We start from the raw sequence: 16,675 nt of genomic DNA, 5'->3' as shown, positions 1-16,675 counted from the left end.
AGAGGTAAATATCAGATCATCAAATATATATATCAGATCAAAAATATATACACACCATAATTTTATTTTTTTTTTATCTTTTCTGTACAGAAAAGTCATTTTAGTTACAATTAACACCCCTGTAGTTAGTATGTTCTAACTCTAACAAGACTGCACTTACATGATGATTTCTCCATAGGTAGTGAACAGTAAATTGTACTGTTTCCTCATGGGGAAATTCATTTGGCACCTTTTCACATTATACAGATAATACATAAACTGCGTGAAATCACAGGCCCAAATTTTGAGTGTGAATCTTGGCATGAATTGAACTACATAACTCCTTCTGTCATAATATAGACTACATGATTGATAGATGTAAAACAACCACAAAACAGCCCACAATATTTTACAGTACAATATTTTACAGTGTCCATGAGTTCTAAGTGCAGTACATGCAGGTTATGTATGTCAGTACATTTAGAGGTACATAAGCAACTGTGAACAGTAACAGATATTTATTCATATTTATTCTCAGGTAACCTTAACTGAGGTGTTTCATTATTTATTTATTTGTTTGTTTGTTTGTATTTTTTACTTTGAAAAAGCATCTCCCCAGAAATGGTTAATATGATAGTGCTCTCCACATTTTGGGAAAGGTACAGACGAGGACGTGGGGACACACTTTCCTGAGACCAGTGGTGCATTACTTATACAGTTTACAATTTCAGATGTACAATTTCAGCATCCTGTTATCACCAGGGAAGAGAGTGTGACTACACTTCATTTTATATATAACCGTTACAATATATTTCTTGTCAAAGGGATGCAAGATTATCCTTCAATAAACATATCTGAAAATGAGTCAAACAGAATAACATACTTATGGAATACCCATATGCTCTATACAATTCTCTCATGTACGACTTGCAAATGTTTTGAGTACTGAACATACCAAGCATCAGGAAAAAAAAAGATGTACGGCTACAGTTGCTTCTGTTTAGAGCAATATTCCCGTTAAATGCATGAGTGAATCAGAATAAACAAGACTTTTAAATTGCCAAATGATTGTGGACTAAAGTTAATGCCTAAGTTTTTTGCAGATGCGATATAACAATGTATGACAATGATGTATAGTTTGCGCTTCGTCATTGAGAGGCAGTTATTTTTGTCATTGTGAACGAACTGACAGTTTGTATCTATGAATCTACTGGAGTACCCCCCCCCCCCCCCCAAATACTAAGTTGCAGACCTATTCTTGCAAATGTGTATGTACTGACAAATGATGTGCAAATGTAAATTACTTGGTCATCTTTGTTATACTGGGGGAGGTTTTTTAACCCCCTTTACAGCATACTTCACTTTACTCCTGACTACAGAGATACGACAAGTCATATTGTTCACACCCCTTTGCGTGGTCTGCAGAGAGAGATACTCGATGATTTGCCAAGATGCATCTTGTAGGCGGTTTCCAGCTGGGTGGAGCCACCGCCGGCAGTGGAGCGTAATGTGGCTCGTCAAACGTGCAGTGGTGTTTGGGATAGTTGGGAGCAGAGGTGTTGTGAGAGCTATGGTAAGTTTCCGAACGCCGTGACTTAATGTAGTTTATTTCCCGTTTTTTTTTTTTTTTAAATACTGGAATTATTTGTGTCCTCGCTGCAAAACATAGTATGGGTATTGGAATAATTGTTATTGACAGGTCAAAGCACGGAATTAGTTCGAGCGTACCTACGTGCCCACAATCAAATCAGTCCGATGGTGACACACTTGCTGCCTTGAAGTGTAGAATGAAATTCTGTGCGGTGTAATTTCAATTATCGCATAAAAAATCGTAATGCTGCGGTCGGGCCATGTTGTAACTAGCATGCTGGGCTAGTTTACCACTTTGGATGGCTAATTTGGTTGCTAACATTTGCTGAATACGTAAAATTATTTTATCCACTTAAGTGAAACACCATTAACAGTGTTGCTAACGGGATTGTTAGAGGTAACTAGCTCAATAAGGCTGTTAATTTGCTAATTGGTAAACTCGATTTCCACGAAACGTAGCACACATTTATTCCAGCGATCTACCCAATGTAATGCGCCAGACTTGTTTCATTAATGGCCTAATGGCCTGTATACGACTAGCTCGTTAGCCATACATCTCTTCTCCGTTCCTTCGTTTTTCATCGAATTAAAACTGTAAGCGTAGAGTGGCTTCTGTGCCCATATCTTTAAGTTGGGTAGGTCAGGCTAGGTAAAGCCAAGGTGTTTTTTTTTTCTTTCGTTTATGCAGTAGGCTAACGTAAAATTGCCATGCACTTCGCGCAAGAAGAAGCTAATACGGAGCGTCAAGTGTACCAGCGAGCTAGCTAGCCAGCTAGTAATAGTCACCATTAATATCTCGTGACTCTTCAAGCAGACCCTTTGACATTAACTTCGATTTTTGCAAATTGTATCACTTCCTCAGATGTTGAAATCACCAAGGAATTCAATGTTATATTCGAAGAGGGTAGTCAGTTTTCCTAAATGCTTGAGCTTAGCAGATTGCCAGAATGTAGCACAGCGAGGCCTTGATCTCTAATCAAAGGAAACCTTCTTATCGAAATCTAAGCAATACTGAACAGAATGACTATGCTGTTCTTCGCCGAGGCCGTAGATTTAGATATTCGTATGCAAACAGTTTGTGTCTTAAAGAGGAAATGTTGATTCATGCTTCAGTCCACCCGCGCTGGAAACAGAGGAGATGTCATGTCATATGACAGTTGCCTTTGAGCATCGATTTTAGCAAATCGGGGCACGCTAGTGTTTTCTGTTGCAACGTCAGGGCTGATTGCATAACTGTGAGTGTGTAGTTTGCGCAAAGCAGTTAAGACCCGGTAACAACATTGGTGTCTGATTAAGAAGGCTTTGTGCCGTACAAGAAATCTTGAGTGCACCCTAATTATAAGAATATATATTCATAATGGGCAGTGAATCTTCTCTTCAGATCAATGCATTTGATCAGAATTGCAGAAACCAGCGCCATAACTTTGAGGGAATTTCAAATTCACAAGATAAGGAAAATATACAGATGGAATGACATTTGTGTGTGTGTGTGTGTGTTTGTATAGCAGTGCTCTATCATTAAGAATCAGCTTGGTTTGTTTACTAAAAGCTCCTGTGCAGCTGAGCTTCTGGTTGTTCCCAAAAGTCCGTTATACCTTTACCTATCACACGTTTTCAGATGTCTTTTCCCCAGAATAGACTGTAGTCCCACACGTGTTACTATGGAGTTAATCCTGGACCCCCCAGAAGTTGTTGTTTACAAGAGGGTAAGCCATTTAAGTGCCCTGCGTTAGTTTCTCTGAGCCGGGTATTTGTAAGCCACAGCAAGCAGGTGACTCCCTCAGAATGTGAGGTTAAAGCGGTGACTCATATAGCCAGATTAGAAGAAAAATTCTTCCTTGTGCTCATTTTCAAGTTAAGCAGGTCTTCGCTGGGTCGGGGGGAAAAAAGTATACAATGGTAGGAGTCCATTAGCCACGTGGACCATCTAGGACACACACACTCCAAAGATCGCTTTACATAATTCTGGTGTGGCCATACGATGTGATTTACAGGTATGGTAAACTAATTGGAACAGGTGGACTTTGGTTTGGGAGCATGAGAAGAGAATGAGAATGAGAAGGCTTGGACTCCAGGCATTTACTGTGCAATGCAAGAAGATAAGATTTGAACGAGGAGGTGTGTATGCATGTGAGCACGTTATGTATAATTATATATAATTGTATATATGGAGGTGTACTTCGGGATACGTGTTTGCGTTGTATTTGGAGTGGTGTTGTCCATATTTTGTATATATTGCTTTGCACTTACATGTTGCTGTCAGCATGAACTTGTGATGTCAGCACTATGTTTGACACTATCCCAGTCATGGAGGATGCATAGGGGTAGTGCCTCTCTTTTTGATGCTTTCTCTCCTTTGTGCACCTCTATTTTGGAATCGCTGATTGGATATGCGATTTGTCTCACTGTAACTACTACTACTGCACTCATGGAACTGTGCTGGGGCGTAGCAAATGCGATTGTCCAGTGTACCCACAAGCCATCATTATTTTTCACACAGCAAATTTTTTCCCGGCACACCTCAGTGAGCCAAGTGTCTTCTGAGGGATGGGTGTGGCTTCACGGATGTCACCCAGGCAACCTGCAGCGTTTGAATCAATGAGTCTCTCCCTGCCAATATACCCACCCCTATCCCTGGCCAAAGCCAGTTTGTTCTGCCGCTGAGGGTTCCTGAATATTAGCGGCTGATGACTGGCTGGGATTGAACCCGTGCCATAGAGCTCAGCATGCAATCAAAGGGAACCCTTTAACCACTGAGCCACTGGGGAGCCCTGTAGATGCGGTATTTGAGTCATAAGTCAGGAGTGCAGAAGGCGGAAGCCAGCAGTGAATTTTGTATGCTAATTTGATCACTTTTGACAGAATCGAGGTTAGTCACACGGATGTTACTGAAAAGCAGTCACGCCTTTTGCAAAATCCTCACTGCTTGCCTTTCTTCTGTGGCTCCCCTACAAATGGCAGTGGGCGGGGCAGAGTGTTAACAACCACCTGCAGATTGTGAAAATTGAGTTTCCTGTTCGACCGCAGTGATGGTGTGAATCTTGTGGAAAATTATCCGCACTATGTTTAAACACAGTTACATCTGAACAAAATGCTAAACAGTACACATATGTCTCAACTATTATTCACACATCAAAGAGACACAATGCCAAAATTTTAGCTTTTTGCTAATGCACATTTGTTTTTGATCCAGGTGGCAAGCATAACATATCACTGTCAGTGTATTGCATCTTTTTGAGTGTACTGCTCTCTCTTGAAGCTGTATCTGTCACTTAGTTCTCTGGGGTGGGCTTGGGGGTGTGGTTAACAGAAATCCTGAAAATTTGAGAATGAATGTTCGATTTTTTTCCTTTATTTTGATCAATGTCATAACTGTCAATGTCAATCAATGTCACCGCAAACTCTTAAAGTTATGTATGTAGTAGGAAAATTCTAAATTGTAAATGCTACATAAGGATATCTGTCTGTCTTTGTGTGTGTGTGTGGGATCTCACTCTCTCTTCTCTCCATCCTAGTCAGCACAGGCGGAAGACTGGCGTAATGCCAAAACCATTTATGAGTTCTCAGCCAAGGACATCGATGGTAACGAGGTGTCTCTGGAGAAGTACAGGTGAGCACAGCTTCAGACAGTTTTCCTCACTACCAAAGTGTCCCCACTCACTGTGTCCGGTGACACCTGCAATGTGAACCCAACACATAAGTCAGCCAGCAAAAGACCACAGTAAAAATCTCTTCGGTAGAAATAAGGTTAGGTTACTGTTGGTGGGAGGAAGTATGTGTGGGCTGTTGGAGTTGACCTGGTGATATGCTACAGACGGTGATAAAACTGGACATGCCTGTATATGCACATGCAAATTTGTGACCTGAATTTCAGTGCAGTGACCCATGGTACGTTTTGTTTAGCAATCTCGATTGTTGATGTGTGTGGCTGGCCCTCTGTTGTATAAACTGTGAAGTATTGTTCTCTTCTCAGTCTGAACTGTGGCTGCTTTTCCTTTCTGTCTTCCCTCTGTACAGGGGCTACGTCTGTATCATCACCAACGTAGCCTCCAAATGAGGCAAGACCCCCGTAAACTACACTCAGCTTGCGAAGATGCACGCCACGTACGCTGAGAAAGGTTTACGCATCCTAGGATTCCCCTGCAACCAGTTTGGAAAACAGGTACTGCCTGTAGGAGGGAGAAAAAAAAACAAAAATTATTCAAATTAAAAAAAAAAATGGTCCTGAGTAAGGCAACACAAAGTGGAAAGTCATATATTTGATGGGTGACAGGCACAAGGGAGGGGTCAGGAGAACAAGAGAATTGACTTCCTCCTTCCTTCCGGTCTTTTCAGGAACCGGGCACAGAGGAGGAGATCAAGGAGTTTGCTAAGGGCTACAATGCAGAGTTTGATCTCTTCAGCAAGATCGACGTGAACGGAGACAACGCCCACCCTCTTTGGAAGTGGATGAAGGAACAGCCCAAGGGGAAAGGAACACTGGGAAAGTGAGTTTAGTCTGGAAGGAAATGGACCCTGGGAAATGGAGTCTCTTCTCTGGGGTCATGGACTTGGTGCAGGTTCAGAGCTCACCAGCTTTATTACACACAGCAAGATTACATGTTCATCAGTGATGCTGCAGTAGCTTATGGAGTTGTTGGACAAATTAAGCCCTACCTAGTCATTTAAAGTAGCATGTGAAAAATTAGCATGTCTGAGTAAATCTGTGGGGATATTAAAGATAGAGATGAACATCAGGTAATAGGGCTAATGGGGTACCACAACTAAATGTAGCACTGACTGACTTTTTTGCTAGCTAGCTGCATCATCAGTGATCAACTCTGAAGTGTCATTGCCTTGGCAAAAAGTGATAGATTAGTGGGGTTATTTTAATGGTTGTTTGAGTTCAATTTTAGTCGTTCAAGTACTGACAAATATGTTTGTCTCCTTCACAGCAACATCAAGTGGAATTTCACCAAGGTTAGTGTTTTTGGTTTTACTTGCATATATCGTTGTGATCACCACACAGTTCATTTTGTGTATGCTGATTTCTACAAGTGCGTTTCCACAGTGTCTCTTTCTAACCTTCACCATGTGTTCTTGTATTGGAATGTAGCATGAATTTTGCAATTCCATTGTGTTTGAACAATCTGATTCTCTCTTGAATGTTTCCAAACCACCAACAGCACTCTTGCACTCAAGAGTCAAGACAAAAAGCTGTATTGCCACAAACTTGAGTGGAATTTTTAGTGGTTTGGGTGAACAAACTCAAAGCCTCATTGGCTTTATCAATCCCAGACCATTATGCACTGATGTAGAGTTTTCACAGTAGAACATATCAGTGATGACCTTGATGACTGAGGAACTCATGGCCACTTGTGGCACAGAAACAGCTCAAATTTCCTGGCTGCTCTTAGTTATATGGGTCTAAACTGTGTAAAGCAGAGAGATGCCTGGAAATTCTGGAATAAGTTATTTAGGCCAGACATTTGCCTTCAGGGACTTACCCTGCCACAAAGTTTTTATTTAAGCAACACAAGGTTAGGTAAGCCACTGCAGCACTGCAGTGATTACTTAGGACTCCCGTATTACAGGGAGTGTTGACTAGGTGATATTCTGGGATTGGGAAGTAGAAAGGATTTTATTAAGTTCTTCAAATAAGGTGATTATAAAGAGCAGATCCAGTGTGATTTGGAGAGCGTCTTCAGGGAATGAGATTGATACAGATGATGCATCTTTTTCAACATTCCGCAATATTCCTGATTTTAATTTTTTTTTTTCTTTTCCTTTTCAGTTTCTTATCAACAGAGAGGGGCAAGTCGTGAAGAGATACTCGCCAATGGATGATCCAAGCGTGAGTCAGTTTACACATATACAGCACCGATGCTAAATGAAGTCTGATCAGTGTATGCATGTTTGTCTCGGCTGTTTGATTACACTTTGTACACCCCTCTTGTTTTGTGAAATCACTGTCTGACTTTGGCGTGCATTTGAAATGTTACGTCATTAACAAACCGAAAAGACAACCAAAACCTTGCGGGGGGCCGGTTGGAATGACCTTAGTAGAAGTTGGTCAAGGGTACAATATCAGTCTCGAACCAGCAACCATCTGGTTTTTAAGTCCAGTCCCCTCACTACTATACTGCACTGCTGCCTCATCATGTACAAAATGGCTGTGTGGTATATAGTTACTGGTACATTACAATGAATCTGATCCATACCGGGGATATTTCTCTTTCTCTCAATCACAACAGGTGGTGGAAAAGGATCTCCCCAGTTACCTGTAGACTGTCTGAGAGCAGCTGAAGTCCTGCCCCCCTCCTCTGTGTCCGTCCACCCCTCCCCCCCTCCCCCCCTCCTCTCCCGTGGCCCGCTGGGAGTTGGCGTGTCCGTTCCCCAGACCTGTGACGGCCTGTCCATAAATCTGCTCTGTGGAGTGGGCAGGCCTGATGACCCCCGGCGTGCAACCCCTGGGCGGAGCCTAACACCCAGCGACCCCCCCACGTGCCTGAGAGGAGGCCTATTACTGCCCCCCCCCCAACCCGGACAAACTGTTATGAATGTGTATTTATAACTGGATAAGTGTTCATTTTGTAATATGCACACGAACAAATAAACCTGTCGAGTCACTGAGTCCACTCTGGTGTCTGAAGTGGTTGTTGTTCCCTGCTGGTGATGCATTCAGGACTGTAACATGATAGGTGGGTGTCTTGCTGTTCTGCTGTATTTAAATTAGTGACAGGTGAATTTGGTCCATTTGCATTTGCAGTTCTTGAAACAAACAAAAGCAAGATCTCTAAACTGACATGAACTTTTTTTTCCCCAGATTGTCCAGTTATGTACACGAGTACTTGTTCAGCCATTGGTTTTTAATATTTCAGTTTGTGCTGCTTAAAATATGTTTAATTTGAGGCAACTAAGTCACTGAAAAATGTCATGTATATCTCCTCATGGTTTGCCAAGACCAAAAGGGCATTCAGTTGAACTCTTGTTTTTCTCCAAATAACCGCACAGAAAGTGATGTTTCATGCTGTGAGAAATGGCTTTTACACAACTAGGTCAACTTTGCACCTGTTTTTAAAGCTATTTTTGACAACGTCATGCATAAATACACTAATGAACAGAAGGCACAGAAGGGGAACACAAGTGCAGGGCCAGGCCTGCAGATGGGGGGATTTTTGCAATGCATCTGGCAACCTTAAATGTGCCTAATTAAAGATGTCTCTATTTGGATGGCAGATATGCCATCTGGCAATTTAGTGATGAGTGCTGCATAACGTATTATATCCGTACAGCACCAGGCAGTAGGCTCCCTATCAGGGTTTCCTGCAGAAATTCCCGTGATGACTTATAAACGTTTACACGTGTACCATGTAAAATCAGTTGTGCACACATAATTTATAATCCATGAATGCCTAAATTTGGGCATTTTGAACTTGCTTCCTTGTCTTCTTAATTTTATTGGTGCATGTCTTCCACGACCCCTAATTGTTCCTCTAACCATTAGTCTCACTTGTAATCACCCAATAGCAACATAAGTTTGTTGCAGCCATTTGCAAGTTACACATACGTTCAGATATTTACAAATGTGTTACCAAATTAGCTAGATTTATTTTCTGCCAGTTACCTTGCTTTCTAACTCAGCAGCTATCTTACTTTTGTGTACAAAAACATTTTGTGGAGATGTCCAAAAAACTACATGGATCTGGCATAATGTCAAAGCCTGTTATGATCCCTACAGTCTTCCCCCAAAAAGATTTACATCCTACACACCCAGCTAAATCTGAAGAAGAATCAGGTTAATCCCAGGATTAATTAGTCACCATGTTCGTCAATATAGGAGCAGGTCATAACCCCTCTCTACACCATTGTATTGCCTATAGGATTACCCATCATGCTTTGATGAATGTAAAATAATAAATAAGATGGCCTGTTGTCATGTTCAAAGTTAAAAATAGAAAAAGACACTGACCATTTTAAAGTCAGTAAACAGTTTCCCTGGGAGTTTCAGCTTGCGATAACTAAATTATTTTGGGAAATGCTGACCCAACCTTTATTTAACTCAAACATAATTCATATATTATCATATACTGATATATTACCATATACTGTATATACATAAAAATATACATATAGTATTTCCCTTCATTCTGGCTACACTGAACATCTAGGCCTACTACTACTCCAACTGTTTTTCTTCTTATTATTAGAAAATTATTAGAAAATTTCTCATCTCAGAGTTCCCTGGTTATCGTCAGTCAGACCGCCATACACGACATCCTCTTTCTATTACGTTATTCTTTGCCAAGAAAAAATTAACCGTAAGGGACGAGTCCAATATAGCTAATGCGTTTACCGGGCAGTGAGTGACAGATGGCCTTTTACCTCGGAACGGCTGTAACCTAAATGACCGGCAGGGGGAGTGTCGACTTCGTGTTTTACTCGATTTGCAGCAGGATTTACGGACAGGTGAAGCCGCTCAATAAACGGAACCATACATACAGAATCTAGTTTAAATTTGACGTAATCGCGTAGAAGCATAGCGTTCCAGTCGAAGACACTGAGAGCCCCAACGTTACACCGTGTAATAATGTGACGTGCGCCTAGCGGAGACAGTAGCGGCGGACGGCACGGCACACGCCACTGTGCGCGGCGCGGATCCGATACAGAACTGATGAAAAGGCTGCGTAGCAATAGGAGAGCGCGCGTCAATTTTTTCCTGCTTTTTAAATTTGAAGTTTAGGCAATGAGTGGATGAACTGCACATCTCTCTGTAATTAATAAAGAAGCTGTTGTCTTTTGTTTGGACGGCTCGCCGCAGTCGTGTCTTGTTTTGGAACCCTGAATGGAAGGGACAGTGGACGGAGCCACGAGCTTGCCGGAGCAAGGCACCCGGGCGGTAGCCTGGTCCTTTGCGTCGGATGATCCGGAGACTGTCGTCGGCGTCAGTTATGGGATGGATGCCGGCGATCTGGGTGAGTGGTTCACTCGTTTATACACTGAAAATTGTTCTTCCCAGGAACACTGTGTAACCAGCAAAATGGTGTGCCACACTTGCCATGATTGGTTGCTGATGCTGAAATTCCCATTTTCCGAGCGCTCGCGTGGAAGGGTTACCAGCGCTGCTGGAAAGAGGATGACAACACAAGCGTTGGTTTCCTCCGTCTTTACCCAGGCTGTAACCTCATTCCGCTGGGCCATTAGCAAACCTAACTGTTTAGGCTAATTGAGTTTAATTTAAGGCAACGTAATTACATCACTAACAGAAACATCGTCCTTCCTGGCAAAATCAGCACGACTTTTGACGTGAGCCCTTCTGATTAAACTGCGTAATTTGTTTATCGTATTAAGGACATCATTTAGGGCAGATTTCCCCCTCTTTAGCTGCATCTTCAATTAAACAAGCATCGAATTAAAACGGTTTTATTTTGGGAATTTGACGAGAGACACATGCTGGTTGGTGGGCCTGAGGTCCCGCTGATCTGACATGGAATGAGTCAGAAATCCGTGCTTGTAACTGGCGCAGATACCCAGATTGTAAAACTGTTGCAGAGAGGGCTGAAAGCGAGGAATAGGAAACCAGAAACAAGGACTGACAACGGACTGCGATAAATGCAACACATGTGTAAACATCCAGTGTCCTGTCTGTGGATCGCTTTTTTGAATGTGTGTCTGCAATGGCCAGCAAATGACAAACAAATATAACGCCATCAGTGACTCCACCACTTGACCTAATTGAGTGAGCCGAAGAGCTTATGCTGAGATCCCTCGAGACGTGGCCGTGAAGCGTGTGCTCTGAACCTTTTTTACACGGAAGAAACCCTGCAGCCGCAAGAGCAATACACTGAAAGCTTTGTGAACAGGCGTGCGGCACCCAGAGATCTTTTTCTGACCTGCCACAGAAATATACCTTTCAAGTCTCTCCCTGGCATGATTCATGTTTAAACTCACAAAGCTGAAACATCAACGTGTACAGTTTTAGGATCATGCTTACAGCTGTGCCTGTTGACACCTGAACTTTCACAGAGATCATGTCTTTTGGACATTTTTGCATTCCATTTATAACTTTTCAGATTTTATATATTTTTATATATTTTTACTGGTCTCTCTGTGTGCTGGTGTGTTCTGTTGCCATGGACATATGGCCTGTTTTCTTCGGTGGTGAGCTGTTTTTCAGCTTTATTGCACTGTAGTTTATCCTCTTCCATACCATGAACAAAAAATGTGTCTTTGACAAGAGGTATGATTTATGTCTCTCCAAGTTCTCCCTTTGCTCTCTTTGACCCCCCCCTTGATTTCTTCTTTAAGCAAAGACCGCATGCCTTTCATTCCAATGGGCGAATTTCGCTGGGTTTTTATAACAGTCACATTCCATTGTAATCAGCAGGGGTTCCATGCCACCACCCTCAGCCATCATGTGATTTTCTCCCTGTTACAAGTCTGGCAAGCTTGGGATGATTTCTGCTGCATTCTTGCTTGGCATACTCTCACATTACCCAATGAAACCGTCTCTATGAAGCTGGCTAATATTTTTCTCTTACAAAGGGCGTTGCTGTAGCCAAATTTCACATCTGGTGATGTATCTTAAATGTTGAGACAGGGTTCATTAAAATTGATAAAACTGCAAATCTGTCATAACGCCCTTTGTGTGCGTTTGTGTGTGTGTGTGTGTGTGTGTGTGTGTGTGTATGTGTGTGTGTGTGTGTGTATGCGTGTGTGTGTGTGTGTGTATGTGTGTGTGTGTGTGTGTGTATGTGTTTGTGCGCTGGGCACACCCTGCCTCTGTCTGAGCTGGCTGTGTTCAGTAAACGCGCTTGGCTGTACACAGAGGGAGTGGAGGAACTTGGTCTCCGGTGTTTGGTCTCCCACTTTGCCTTTGAGGGCCACGCAGACTAAACACACCCTCTGAAAGGACACCCAAAGCAAACAGAGCCGGGTGCCGTCCTGTCACTGGGAGGCAAACAGGGCCTGTACAAAGGGGATTGATTACTCTTAGCTTCTCCTCATTGTCCTCAGTATTTGTGCAATGTTTGGATTCGTCCACCAGCCACCCCTCTGTGAGAAAGAGGCTCACGCCTCTCTGTGTGGCAAAGCAGGGGTGAGACAAACACAGATTAAAGTGTTTAGGTTTCGCATTCCCTCCTATAAGCCTCCCTTGTTAAATACTGTGTGGTAGCTTTGGTTGCGGGACGCCTTCAGTGAGAAAGGGGAGATGGCACGGCGTTATAGGAGAGGTTCTTGGCGCCCACAGCATGGAGCTCCCGTTGTCTAGGGGACGGCCTGTTTTGCGTCCACCCTGCAGCCAGGAAGCACCGCTTGAGTTAAGCTCCCTTACTGTTATTTCATCACCGCTGTGTAAATAAATGACACTGGAAAGTGACCCGGAGAGTATTGATGAGGAGAAATAAGCTATTCACGCCTGCTTGTTGTGTAATTCCCCCTTGCGCCTCCACCTTCTCTTCCACTCCCATCTGGGACAGGTGTTTAGCTGGAGAAAGTGAAGAGTGGATTCCCCTTTGCTTGTCTGTGCAGATTACGTCCTTGGACGAATGAAATGTGTGTGTAAAAATCGGCTTCCCTGACTTATGCTCAGCGGGCAGCAGCCGGTGGCATCACCTGGCTGTCCTCTTACCCTCAGACTCTGTGACACGTGAATGGGGGTTTATGTAAGTCTTATGTGAGCCCCTAGCCAAACTTTTTTTGGTCCTTGGCTCCCAATTCCAAGCATCTTTCATATAATAGGTGCACAGCTTTCTTTTAAACTTTTGATGTCTCGGTGTTCTGCACATGTGGTGATGGAACCAGTAGAAGCCACACTCTCTCTCTCTCTCTCTCTCTCTCTCACTCTGATCCTCTCTCTCTCTCTCTCTCTCTCTCTCTCTCTCTCTGGTACTGTCCTTTCTCTCCCTGTCCTGCTCTGTCCCCCTGTGTCCCCCTGCGTCCCTCCATGTCCCCCTGCCCTTCGGTAAGATGTGCGGCATTAAAGACAGCCGCGTGTCCTCACGCTGCTGATCTCCGCTTGCGGATCGATGCAGATGCGGACAGCGTGTGCCCGCGGAGGGAGGGCTGTTTGCCTCTGCCTCCGAAGTGTGTCATTATTCCCCCTGAGCTCTGAAGCAGGAGCCGGTCTTCTCCCAGAGCGAAACGGCAGCCCGTGCCCAAGTGTCACCGAACCAGGTGCATCCTGGGTGTCTGCATGTCAGCCATCTCTATCTGTGTGCTGATCCTGTGAGCACAGAGCAGACCTTTTAAAATGACATTTCATTGATCGAATAAATAAATAAATAAATAAATATAAATGCTTCCTCAAAATCAGGGATGAGCCGGGGTTAAAATTAATCATGTTTATCGCTGCAATGCTCAAGGTTCTGGATCATAAACCATAACTGTGAAGCACAAAGCAGGAGAGGTCTCAGAGCTGCTCTCTGAAAAGCGTTCAGCACTTTTCACCATGCAGTTGCCATTTTTTTCACCACAGGTTTCTGGAAGGTTCTGGGAAAGAAAGTCAGTAATGCACCCAAATGAAAGTATGCAGTTGGCCGAACTGATAGGGCGCAGATTAGTCAAATGCCTTTACACGGTAGCTTTACATCTTTCCTTAAGCAAGGGGCGCGCAATCACAGTGTCATGATAACAGTGGAACAATTGGACATTGACCTTGAAATCTGAAATATTTCGGCATCTTGAGTTCAGAATGCCTGGGTATGCGTGTGCGAGGCCACAGTTGGCTCTGTCAGGCTTTTATCGGTGTAATGTTCCACAGATGTTGCTCGGTTTGAGAGATTAGGCCGGGGCTCTGCCTCTGCCTCAAGTGTCTGGGATGAAAACAGGAGTTACGTAACAGAATATTAAACCGCCAGCCCCACCCCACCCCCCACGCTCCCCACCACCGAGGCTGGAGGTTAAAGCTGTTTTTAGCCCCCCCCCCCCCCCCAAAGTGGACACTAAGCTGCTGATGTTGGAGGATCACCCCCCCCCACACACACACACACACACACACACACACACAACCAAACCCATGCACTCCACCCAAAAGCACGCACACCACACACCACAACATGAAGGAATGTACACACACAAAACATGGATGGACTGTGCATCCACACTGTGGTGTTCGGCCTGGTCAGGACGCGGGTTCTCTGCTGCACTGCAGACTGACTGGAGCTGTTCTCCACACGCTCACTCTGTATGCTTCTCTGCTGTGTGAGATTGAAGGCTGGTTATCCCAAGATGCCGTACAAATACAAGATCTTTCCCTGCCTATACATTGCATTGACAGTGTAGCTGCGCCTTAGATTTCCGTCTTCACAACTCTTCAGCTTCAGCAGAGATCAGGTCGGTAGAGTGTTAACTGAGACGTCTTTAACAGTGTCATTTAACAATTGAGAAAGGGTCAAAAAAATGTCTGGCAATTTCAGAAAAGGAAAACAAGCCACTATTACAAGTTAGTCTAAATAAACTGTTTTTTGGATTTCCTCTCAACAAATCCTGTTATATCAGTTTACATTTTAGAATTAGAGGAACATTAATTGACATTAGAGGGACATTAACAAAAAAGAAATGAATACGTTTCTAAATGACTGTTTTCACTGCTGTAAAGTATAATTTTTTTTCTTTGTAGCTAAATTGACAATATTTGTCTATATATTCCAGTGCCAATGCACATGTCCCAGGCTTTCCCAATGCGCATGTCCCAGGCTTTTGGTTTAGATGTGGATGATCTTATGAAGCCGATCCCACACCTCCCTGAAAAAAATACCCTGATATTAGCTTGCACACACATGCATACACACACACACACACACACACACACACACACACATACACACACACACACTCACTCACAGTGATTTAGTTACTAACCCAACCAGAGAGATTACCCTGGCCTATCTTCCATGCAGTAAAGTGTAAGACTCAGAATTCCCCTGGTTGAAGGTACAGCTCTTAAAACACAGTGAGTCAGTCTGCCTGGTGAGGTGGAGGAAGCAGAAGCACATTTCTGAAAACATGGACACCCTGGGAAACGGAGTGCAAGAGTGAAACACGCCGTAGTTTATCATGCAGTTATTACTGAGGCACCGCCGTGCCCCACAGGAAGTCTGCACGGAGGTCAGCTGTCTAGACAGAGACAGAAGGGTCGAGCACCCCGTCTCCCTGGGGCACAGACTACAGTGGGAGGCAGCACCTGGAGCACTATGGGCTTTTACACAGTCATGCTCATGTGCCCTGAATTACCCACTGTATGTGGGCTGGATTCATCGGGGGGAATATTCTGTTTTATATGGCTTGGCAGTTTTGATTGAATCCAAGGGGGTATGTGTTTCATTAAAGGACACCGAGCCCTGCTTGCTGAAAAGATACACCTTGATCACTTTATAAAAGTCATTTTGGGTGTTTGGAAAAAGTCAGTATGAATTTGAAAAGGCCCTCTTGGGGAGTGTGATCCCATTCACGTCGTTAGCACACTGCCAATCAGAGGCATCTGCCAGGGTGGTCTAGAAACGCTTAGCGCAGCATGCCCTTTCCCTGAAGTTAAGGGTTAATTCTCCTGCAGAATCACCCCGGGTGGTTTTTAATCCACTCAATACTCTGTAAATTCTGTCTTAATCCAGAGGCTTTCCAGTGTACTCAGTGGTGTCCCCCCCCCCCCGCCCCCCCCACCACTATCACCACCACCACCACCACCACCATCACTACCACTATCACCGCTCAGCTTTCTCCCAGCTGCATGACTGCCCAGGTTGCCTTCACTTCCCTGACACTGCTTGGTGATTTTTTTTTCCAGGAATCTGTGAGAACTTCGACATTTGCCCCAAAATCACGTGTTTTGCTCATTCTTCTTAATGAACCCACAACCTTCTGACCACTCACAGCTATTGTGCACACATCCACGCGGACGAGCTTTGGTTGGGGGCCCGTGGAGTGCGTGAATAGAGACAGGTGCAGCCCGCGGTAGGCCGACTGTGCCCTGACCCTAATCCCGGCGCAGGGCAGTCTGCCCGGCCCGTCTGTCCGGGGGTAGCATGCAGGGATTAAACCAGCTGCACACCTGAGGCATGATGGGGAAGCTTTCTGCCTCACGGCAGCCTCTCCCAGTCTATGCATCTGAAGGACAGCATGCTGTACT

General features: G+C 44.1%; 2 protein-coding genes across 3 annotated transcripts in view; both read left to right on the top strand.

Annotated features, from left to right (window-relative positions):
* Positions 1 to 1,469: 1,469 nt before the first annotated feature.
* LOC118795719 (phospholipid hydroperoxide glutathione peroxidase-like) lies at positions 1,470 to 7,903 on the top strand. The gene is made up of 7 exons (XM_036554412.1): positions 1,470 to 1,552; positions 5,085 to 5,179; positions 5,587 to 5,731; positions 5,905 to 6,056; positions 6,504 to 6,528; positions 7,343 to 7,402; positions 7,803 to 7,903. Exons 1-7 carry the CDS (start codon positions 1,487 to 1,489, stop codon positions 7,833 to 7,835), a joined length of 576 nt encoding a protein of 191 aa, XP_036410305.1. The 5' UTR covers positions 1,470 to 1,486; the 3' UTR covers positions 7,836 to 7,903.
* Positions 7,904 to 10,431: 2,528 nt separating this feature from the next.
* Positions 10,432 to 16,675, top strand: part of LOC118795963 (phosphatidylinositol 4-phosphate 5-kinase type-1 gamma-like) — a 28,848-nt gene continuing 22,604 nt past the window's right edge. For both annotated transcript variants that reach the window (XM_036554787.1, XM_036554786.1), the window contains exon 1: positions 10,432 to 10,523. In XM_036554787.1, the coding sequence (XP_036410680.1) occupies positions 10,505 to 10,523 (19 nt within the window). In that variant the 5' untranslated portion in view covers positions 10,432 to 10,504. The remainder of the gene's footprint in view (positions 10,524 to 16,675) is intronic.

This window comes from Megalops cyprinoides, chromosome 20 (genome assembly GCF_013368585.1).
Source record: "Megalops cyprinoides isolate fMegCyp1 chromosome 20, fMegCyp1.pri, whole genome shotgun sequence".
In the NCBI taxonomy this organism is placed as follows: Eukaryota; Metazoa; Chordata; class Actinopteri; order Elopiformes; family Megalopidae; genus Megalops; species Megalops cyprinoides.
The sequence above is the reverse complement of the archived record's forward strand: the minus strand, read 5'-3'. Positions and strand labels throughout refer to the sequence as shown.